The sequence below is a fragment of the Fragaria vesca genome, linkage group LG5, assembly GCF_000184155.1.
Source record: "Fragaria vesca subsp. vesca linkage group LG5, FraVesHawaii_1.0, whole genome shotgun sequence".
Classification (NCBI taxonomy): domain Eukaryota; kingdom Viridiplantae; phylum Streptophyta; class Magnoliopsida; order Rosales; family Rosaceae; genus Fragaria; species Fragaria vesca.
This window is the reverse complement of record NC_020495.1, coordinates 18,855,090-18,865,348: the sequence shown is the minus strand read 5'-3', so window position 1 is coordinate 18,865,348 and position 10,259 is coordinate 18,855,090. Positions and strand designations below refer to the sequence as shown.

At 37.2% G+C, this 10,259-nt stretch overlaps 1 protein-coding gene across 1 annotated transcript; it reads left to right on the top strand.

Moving 5' to 3' along the window:
* The first annotated feature begins 522 nt into the window (after window positions 1-522).
* Window positions 523-7,038, top strand: LOC101298613 (chlorophyll a-b binding protein of LHCII type I, chloroplastic-like). Its single transcript, XM_004301559.1, has 7 exons — window positions 523-663; window positions 752-918; window positions 1,436-1,582; window positions 3,186-3,318; window positions 5,041-5,133; window positions 5,670-5,889; window positions 6,720-7,038. The coding sequence occupies exons 1-7, from the start codon at window positions 523-525 to the stop codon at window positions 6,743-6,745; spliced, it is 927 nt and encodes a 308-aa protein (XP_004301607.1). The 3' UTR covers window positions 6,746-7,038.
* Window positions 7,039-10,259: the final 3,221 nt, after the last annotated feature.

Sequence of the window (10,259 nt, the reverse complement as noted above, 5' to 3'; positions counted from 1 at the left end):
TGCCCAGACCTTCAAATCGATCTCGCCGGGAAGGGAAAGTGATCGGGACGCCGCTGGAGTTTGCTCGGGTGGAGGCGCGCCGTCGTCGGAGCCATCCGATGGAGAACAAAGGGACATATGCACTTTAAGCCCAATGTGGACCTCCTTATTTCGCTCACTTTCAGGTCGCATTTTCACAACTTCACATTTTAGTGTTTAAAACATAGTGTGTAGATCATTTTTATAAAGTTTTATCTAATATGAAGATTTTTTTAGCTTCCGTAAGAATGGTTCTGTTTTGACAACTTTTATTATGTTAATGTAATTAATTTAATTCGGTACCCAAATGATCTCCAAATTATATAAAACCGTGCATGAATGATATATATATTATGTTTTAAGTATTGTACGGTTGAGATGTAAAAATCTGAAAGTAAACGAATAAGGAGGTCCACACTTAGATTAAATTTCAAAGCGGACACTTTTATGGAACGATATATAGTTCCAAATTCGAACACCTATCATGAGTTTATTCATGACACTATGGCTCTCCTTCCACCACCAGCTTCGCCTTGCTTCCTTTCCTCTTTCATCCCTCGTCCTCCATCTCTCACCCTAAAATCCACAACCAGCCTCGCATTTCCAAAACGTCGTCGTTCTCTATGCACAGCTTCATGGCAAGAGGTATGCTCCCTATCCCCTACCAGATTCCCATTTCCGCACTGTGATTATCACTTCACTGCTGACGTAATCGTTCCGCTGAACTCTGAAGCTTGTGGGAGTGGTGGTATTCTCGGCGGTTCCATTCACCGCCGTGAAAGCCATAGCCAATAGCGCGCTCGGGGAGTCGCTGCAGCGGCGATTGGAGGAGAGGAAGAAAGCTGCGGTTGAGAATTCTTCCAGGTTTAAGGCCTTGGCCCAAAATGCTCGAAATCGGAGGTAAATTTTTCCGGTGAGCCATTGTCTATGTGTGTCAAACACTCCATGTTTCTGTAGTTGATGGATTATTTTCAGTCATCATCCTTGTAATTGTGTAGAAGATTTCATCTCGATAGCGAGTACATTTGTGGAAAGATGAAAAGTGTGATCTCTAGTTTCCAGTGTGCTAGCTATTTATGTGATTTATGCAAGCATGTTTGGCTTATATAACGTCTAGGTTAGTCATCTGCTGAGGTTTCATTTGAATTTCACATATAGAATGGTTAGAACTTAGAAGTCAATCACATTTTACTGAGGACCTTAACTTAGGGACAGTTTGGGCTATCAATTTTCATTTATCAATTACATACCTATATAATCTCTATAAAATCTTAAACATATAATATAGGTTGTATTACTTCGTAGAGAAATCATAAGTTATTGTTGATCAACTTACATGCCAGACTCTTAAGTAAAAGATCTTTAAAGAATACCAAACTTACCATAAATATGACTAACTATGTGGTATATTTCACAGCTTGTGGTATGGAGAAGAGCGTCCCCGATGGCTTGGTCCAATTCCATATGATTATCCAGAACATCTTACTGGAGAACTACCTGGGGATTATGGTTTTGATGTTGTAGGTCTGAGCAAGGATCCTGTGGCTTTCCAGAGATACTTTAAGTAAGCTGCATTTTCATATCAATCTGCAATATAATATCCTCAATGAATTCTTACTTAAAAGAAAACAAAAGACTCCTATTTGATTTTAGCTGAGATTTATTATATCAGAATAGATAGTGGGATGACAAATTTTTAGATAGGCTGTGCATTTGAGGCAATACAGAGCTGAGCAGAATACTAGAAAAGGCAAAGGAGACGAAGCTTGTTGAAGCTTCATAGTAGGAAGGGAGAGGGTTGATCATACTATTTTTGTTATGTCTAGTGTATAAGGAAAGCTGTTTCAGTCATCTGTGAGTCTATATTGTTTTGTGGTTTATCTGGTCTGGATAGTAAAGCGAAATGCTACACAGGGATTGATTCTGTATAATGTACAGTGGAGAGGTTAGTTAACCTATTGGGATGCACTGTTGGGTCTTGGCCTTGAAGTGCTTGGGTGTTTTTCCTGTGGTGATCCTAGATATCTTTTGGAATCTGGCTATAGAGAAGGTAGAGAAGATTGCATAGTTGCAAGATGGCTTTCCTCTTCAGCGAGGTCTATTTAGTTGGGTTCAAATTGTTCTGGAGAGTCAACCTATTTGTCTGTGTTTAAAGTCCCAAAAGGGGTGGCAAGGAAATTGGAGATGATAATAAGGAACTTCATGTGGAATGTATTGGGGAAGGTAGCTAAGATCACTTAACTAAATGGGATTGGTTGTCACAGAGAAATGAGAGAGGAGGCCTGGGAATTGGACCTATTGAAGAACCTGTGGCTTTGTTGGCCAAGTCGCCCAAGTGGTTGTGGGGTTTCCTTTTGGAAAGCGAGTTCCTCTAATACATTATGATGAGAGAAAAATATGGGATTAAGGAGAATGGGGGATGCAGACGTGTTGGTAAGAGGCTCTATTTAAGTCCTCAAATGATATTTCTAGTGGACAACATACCTTCTTTGCGTGCTGTCAGGTTGCAGTGGGAAAGATTGGCAGGGTAAGTTCTGGGAGGATTTGTGGTTGGGGAAAATTGTTGAAGTGAATGTTTTCTAGGCTCTTTACTTCTTTGTCTACCCAGATACCGCCTGCATTCAATCATCACTACATATGTTGATCACTCTGAGTTGGGGTTTTGGTTTCAAGAGTCATATGTAGAAATGAAGGAGCTCTCTTCCATGTTACTGCTGCTGGAATGCTGGAAGATATGTTTTCCCTTCTAGATATGACTCCTCAAGATAATGTGTAGAAAGTGGGAGGAATCTGTGGATGTCTTCTGTCACTCTCCAGGCGCTCTGAAGTTTGTTTAGTTAAGTTGTTCACTCTCCAAGTGCTCAGAAGCTTAGGTAGTTACGTTCTTGAAATTATAATAATATAATAAATAAAAGGTAACTTAAAAGTTAAAATCTATACCTTTTTAAATTTCTTGATTAGTAATCTCATTGTGGTTACTGCTTTTGCATTAATTTGCTCCGGTGCTTTCATAATCTAAATTCTCTGTTCTGCAAAGATACATTAAAGGATGATTTTCAAAGTGTTTTGTATGTTTAGTACAAGATTGGTCTTGTATATCTCTAAATGAGTACTTAAAAGCGTAATTTTAAATGTCAATAATCAGAATATTCTCTGTCAAACTGCAGCTTTGAAATACTCCATGCACGTTGGGCCATGCTTGCTGCCTTTGGTGCTTTAGTTCCAGAAATTTTAGACCTGTTAGGAGCCTTTCACTTTGTTGAGCCTGTATGGTGGCGAGTTGGCTATTCAAAACTAAAGGTTAGTACTTTCTGGGATGGAATCAACTGTCTATGATCATTTTTTTCTCTTTGGGGAATTAGGTTCGCCATGTCATTTCTTTTCCCGTGAAGTCAATTCCATACATTTTCTCAACAAAGTGGAGACCAGCCAACTGGAGCTTGATTGCTCTAGGTATGATGAATGCATCTGGCTGAGATCAAAGGCGGACACACATTATGCATAGTGAGGGCAATTGCCCCCACTTGATGTCTTAATAGTGCTTGTTTTGCTTCATATTTTTCACCCAATGAAACCCTTTCAATAGTATTGCCCCCATTAAAAAATCCATAGAAGTCCAAACTTCATAGTAGCTTAAGACCTTTTATGCAAAATGTTAGTAAAAATCTATTTTTGCTAGCCCACAAACATAGAAAAAGCTCTCTTTTAGATGCAATACTTTTTTTAAATTGTTGGTTTTTGGGTTAAGTACGTGGGTTCTGATCGTTTCTTCTTTTTCTAAAATTTTCTTTCTTCTTTCTTGTCTTTTATTATTTTTCTGGTGAAGTTCTCATCTTCTATTAAATTATAGCTGTATTGATTGATGCTTTGTTTATGATTCTTACTAAGAAGTGTCGATACCTGAATTTTCCTTTTCATGTTGTGAAAATATATTAGCAGTTTTTTCTAGCTTATGAACTAATGTTTCTTTGGGAAAAAATTTCACCCCCACATAGATATAATCCTGCGTCTGCCACTGGCTGAGATGATATGTACTTTATCTAAAGATTTAGTTCTGCTGATTATTTGGTCAGAATTCAGTTGCAGTGTGTTTTACACTTTTATGCTGGACACTCTTGTGAGACATAGAAGAATTATCTCTCATTGACTCATTCAATCAGCAACACATGATCAGCCTTTTTCAGTAGATTTAACCATAGCGAAATAGTGTCTCTGCCCCTATGATAGTTCCTCACTAATGAGTCATATCTATAGAAAATAGGATCTTACCCTCGGATTTTCATTTCTTTCATGTAGAAAGTATTTACCCCTGTAACTCTTATGTGTTCCCCGGGGTTGGAGGATCTATATGATCGTAACCCCTCAGACGCAGAGGTAGTTATGGCCCAAACGGGATTGATGTTCAGTCAAATATGTTTAGACTTGATATTTGTCAGTATGCTTCCGCTTCTATTATATCCTCTTTGTTTGGCAAATGAGGATTTAGAAACTGGAGCATATTCACAAAGCAAGCTCAAATATATTGTTACACGATGGGCAGCCTCTACCTGTTTATTTTTGCCTTTGACCATGTGTTTGGCAGAATTCTATAACCTCAACCTAGCTTGACAAGCTAATTTTACAGAACTATTTCACGAGTTAAGTGAGCCTTTTATTTCTATCCATGTTTCCAACACCTTACAGCATATGACCTCATAGTTGTGGTAAAGCTCACGTGCAGATTGGCAAAGGTTGGTTTAGAAGTGATAAGGATAGATTCTGCCAATCTTGCTATCTTGGCATAATTTGCAATACTATGGCGTGTTAGTTTCTCCATGAAGTGGACCATCTAATCAATTCTTAACTATCTCTGAGGCATTGTTGTATGGAATAACTATATATTACTGTAGAGCCCGCCCCAGAGATGCCGTCATGTTATGTGTTTTCTCAATGGATTTAAGTACATTTACTATTTATTTTTGTATGATAATGCGAAGTGCATTATCATTAACTCCTTTCTTCTGGCTTATCGATGTTCACCAGGGAGATACGCTGGACTACCTTGGCATCCCAGGGCTCCATGTAGCTGGAAGCCAAGGAGTAATTGTCATAGCCATATGCCAAGTTCTCCTGATGGTAAAGATTCATTGAAACCCAATTCTTGCTGGGCTAACTTTTCATTATTCCAAAGTTTCCACATATTGTCAAATGGTGCTTAAGTTCAAGTTAGTTTGTCTGCATTGGGATTCATTGGGCTAGTTTAAGAGCCGTATGATCCATGATTCTCAGATTCATTTTTGGTGACAGGATATGGAAATTTAACTCTGAAAATTGGAACTCTCTTATTCTTGGCATCTGCCAGGGTAATTCAATGTACTAAAACAAACTTGTCTGGAGCAATTCCTTGTCCCAAAGACTTCATGTTCATACTTTATGACCAAATAAACTTGCAGACTGTTGGTATGCATTAGGACTACCACACTATTCCGAAACTATATCATCATCCACTTTGTTTAGATTCCAGAAATGAAACTGTTGCTACTGTTGGGACAGACATAGCTGTTCCTTACACCCTTGCTCCTCATAACTCTGATTGTAGCTTGTGTTTCCCAGATCGTAAATGCAGACATCTTTTTCAGGTTTCACTTACTTTAAACATTGATGGTGACTAGGTTGGACCAGAATATGCAAGATATTGTGGAATTGAAGCATTAGAGCCACTGGGAATTTACTTGCCAGGTGATATTAATTACCCAGGAGGAGAGCTTTTTGATCCCTTGAACCTCTCCAGAGACCCTGTCGCTTTTGAGGAGCTGAAGGTGAAAGAGATAAAGAACGGACGCCTAGCTATGGTTGCCTGGTTAGGCTTTTACAGTCAAGCAGCATTGACAGGTAAAGGCCCTGTTCAGAACCTACTTGAACACATTTCAGATCCCCTACACAATAACCTGCTGTCAATAATCAACCTAATGTGATCTTGTTAATATGTAATGTACATGTTATAGACAACTGGCCAAGTCCAAATGACTGTTAAAAGAAAAACAGTAATTCTATATAGGAGATTAATTAGCAATTGTATCATATAGGGTACTTTATAATTGTTCAAAAAAAAATTGTATTGTAAGGCTTTAATACTCACTAGTTTCCTCGGTTCCTCCTATGCAATAAGTCTCAAAAAACCATCAACTACTACAATGCACTCTTGTCTTAGGAGGCCCAAACCAGCTCGTATTGGGCCAAAATAACATTCCCTACAGCATATATGATGGGGGATCAGGAAGAACAGAAAGTTGATCACCCACTTTTATCACACACAAAAAAATAATAATAATAAATTAATAATAGGTTAACTAGCAGAAGGTGCCTGAGAGTCGACTTTTTCCGGTCTAGTGGTTGCCTAACACATTTCCATAGCTTTGGTTAACAAATGGTTCTCAGATCAAAACCTCCTATTTTCATCCTTTATTTCTATGTTTGATTTGCCGAGTACGAGCTGGAGTCCAGTGCAGTGATTGTCAAACAGATGCACAAAAATGATCCATCTTACATTTTGTGAAAGAATATTGTTGTTTTCAGGGTTTTCTTGACGTTTAGAGTACAGTTATAATTGCCGATTTAGAGTTGATTGTTTCTTTTTCATTGCTTTTTCGGGTTTAAGACACTGTAATGCTTTTGGAATACACTAGTCACATTCTGTCTTAGCTTTTCTCCATTATGATTAGGTAGTGGTTCTGAGAATGTGATGTAGAGACTAGAGAGGAGACGTGCCAAGAATTTGCACCTTGTTTTTTGGAAAGCTTGAACTATACCTTGAATAGGACCACCTTCAAGTCTAGGGCTCCAACATATTGTGTGCCAGTCAAACATTTCAACACAAGTGATGTTGAATAGATTTAGGATCAAGAAGGAAGAAGCCTAAAGCCTTTAATAATGAGTGAGACAACACAACTACACAACTGGACACAAGTGCTGTGGTTGCCTTTGAAAACAAGCCTCTCAAGATGATCATGTGGAAGAAGCAGAAACCCCATGTTTGTTTTTGCAAGTAAATACTAAATAGTGACCCAAATTCAATTCTATAATCTATGCTGATTTAGTTTTATTACATTACATGTGGTTTCATGTGGGAAGCTAAGCCTGCAGCTTGCTAGTGGTACATTGCTTCTGCTGTATTCTTTTCTTTCTTTCTTCCTTCCTTTCTGATAACATCATTTTCGAGCTGCATCATTTGTTTATGGCATTATGGGCACGCGGTTACCCATCTTTTACTCTAAGAATTCTCTAATTTTGGCTTCTCTTTTTGTGGATCTTTCGGTCTTTCTTTTGGCAATTGAATAATATAGGGAACATGGATGGTGCACATCCTTATCAAATTTAACAATTCCAGATGTAAAACTGATGGGCACCAGCTTAGCAATTAGCTATTAGCAATTAGCCATTGGAGATTAGCAAAGGGGTATCGAGTCAGAATGTTATACCTTAAGCAAGGGATCGATCCAGATTTAAATCGGGTAGAGTACACCCTTGATACTAATTATTAAAAAGTACAAGTATATTACAAAACGAATTTGAAGATGGTGACGGATTTATGAATTTTTCAGTAAATGGTAAAAAGAAAAGTTCTCAAACAACCTCCATCCCTCTCAGTACCATAACATTAGTCTTTCGTTTATAAGTGGGAGGTAGTGAGTTCGACTCACAACATACTTATTGTAGCATTTTAGTTGGACTCGTAACAGACTAGTTGTAGCATTTTAGTCGTTTTAATTGTTTGTAAGATAAAATAAATAAAAAAACATTTTCCATCCCTCACCAAGTCACCATTGCTTGCTTGTTTTGTTGTGTGAAAAGTCGGGGCATTGATTTGGGTCAAACTAATTGAAGTGGCTGGAATTGGAAAATTGAAATGAGGAGTGTGAATGTTGTAGTCGGCCGATGCATGTCGGATGGGATTGCTTCTTCTTTCTTCTTCTATCTTCTTTCTTCTTTCTTTTGGCAACATATTTCTTTCTTTTGGCCACAAAATGTTGCTTACTGATGGATGGTTAAGCAATCCAATCCCATTCTTTGTGTATTCTATCTTCTGTAGATCGATCCTATCCCATGTCCGTTTCGATTTCAACCTATCACTTCATCACATCATAGCAGGTAGTAATTTCAACATTTCAAGACTATGGACATCATTTGATATTATCCTTCCTTGTGATGAAGTGAAAGTTAAGAGGAGGAAGTTGGGTTTACGTGAGAAAAATTATGTGAAGGCTATGACATGCTTTTGTCTCCCATCAACAAAGCATGAGGTTGGCCTAGCGTAATAAATATAAATATGAGTAATGACATGCTATTAATGTTACAGCGACTCCAGCACTTTAATGGAAATATCAAAATCAAATGAAAGTGGAATAAGAAAATGAAATTGGTCCATATCCAAATCGAAATGTCTCACTTTTTTGGGGTAATATTCATGCGCCGTGCCATCATCATACCCCATTTGCCGTCCGGCCATCAAGACATCATCAACTGATCAACTTATCCGATTCTTCTAAAATACCATCCGAGTATTTTTCTTGTTTTGGTTTGTGGATCAATGTTGAAGAAATTGTTGATAGAAGAAACAGAGTATTCATCGAGGAATCTCATTCACGGGTACTCGCGCCGGTATTATTTTTTGAAGGAAAATAAATATTTCATTTTAATTCGGAGGCCAAAATGACAACATATAATAACCGCATATGGTCATATAGTACCATTATGTTAGGATTCGTGCTCTACTGGTATACATCTTTATGAATTTATCTTATCTTATAGAAGACTATTATTGTAATTTTAAATTGTTAATGTGATAAAAAGAAAACACATAGAATTCAAACACCGCACTATAAATTCAATGGTATCCATATGATTAGACATTGACAACCATATGCTTTATTAGTTTATTTTAGCTGTTTTAAATCTCTAGTATACCATAGAATTTTCACTTTCTGAATATGGTGAACAATATGAAACCAGATATTTGCAACGAAGTCGAGAGAATCCTAGAGTATGAAAGAGGTGACCTACTAGTGAAAGTTACGTATTATGAATGTGAAGATGCCTTGGACTTTTGTCCTTGGTTAAAAGTTATATCATAGTCTCAACTCTCAATGAGAATATAAGGACCACATGGGACATACCATTCCTACAATTTAGACTTTTAGCATGATTCCCTTCCCAAATTTGTAACACATCAGTTTATACCTCAATCCAACCCGGCCTTAATTTGGTCATTTCTAATTAACCCTGAGCCAAAATGCAATACTGCTACTACCAATAGTTGCTACGTAGTACGTCTTTACTTGACATGTTTTAGTTGCGTTAACAATCAAAAACGAGAAATTTTGATAAATAACCTCTTTTAGGCGTTTGAGTCTATTTTTGACCATGTTTTTATAAACTATTGAAAAATAACCATATACAGAGATCAAAAGTCCCAATTACCCTCATTTAAATTTGTGTAATTTATTTTCTTTTTAACATTGCAATTCTCATTATCTGTAAATTGCTTGATCTTCTTCATTTTTGCTCGTGCTTTCCTCCCTTCATATCCCTGAAAAAAAATCATCCAAGACCAATTTGTTGCATAACGTTGTTAACTTGATACAGTAATTAATTAAAGTGATATATTATAAAGGCTTAAGCTCATTGATACCAAATAACTGATATATATATATATATATATATATTGACATCAGTTAGCAATAAGACATTAGCATATGGGGTTGCAAACAATGAGTTGTTTCCCAGATCATGATGACGCTGTTTCGCGTCCCTCTGGAGAAAGTTAAATGGCTGAAGAGTTTGCATCTGGCGAAAGTGTAGTATATTGGCTAGAAATTTATAGACATGCTAGTATGCCACTCATATGGGAGGGCTTTCTAATGATACAAATGATGAACATGCTTAACGAAGCTTGTACATGAAAGATCTGAAGCTATTTTTGTTTTTCTCCCTCAAATAAGAGAGAAAACTGATATTAGCATTGACTAATGAGCTCTTGAGTGCTTGGTCACTCTTCTTTATGATCTGGTATTACTATGAAATCTAGTGGTGAAGTCTTATACCTTCAAACTGTTTGATGAACTTCCTTTTATTAAAAGAATGAAGAGAAGACATTGATAACATAAATCTCAGATTCTGTACAATCCATGCATGAGGTGCCAATATTACTTTTTGCACTAGGAACCAATTTAGCAATTGGAAATTCATAGCATACATCTTGATTT

What these genes read in the sequence shown, in the direction of transcription:
- LOC101298613 (XM_004301559.1), top strand. Translation starts at nt 523, where the DNA reads ATGGCTCTCCTTCCACCACCAGCTTCGCCTTGCTTCCTTTCCTCTTTC. An exon ending in GCTTTCCAGAGATACTTTAA is followed by an intron (nt 1,583 to 3,185) that starts GTAAGCTGCATT and finishes GTCAAACTGCAG; the next exon opens with CTTTGAAATACTCCATGCAC. An exon ending in TATGCCAAGTTCTCCTGATG is followed by an intron (nt 5,134 to 5,669) that starts GTAAAGATTCAT and finishes GATGGTGACTAG; the next exon opens with GTTGGACCAGAATATGCAAG.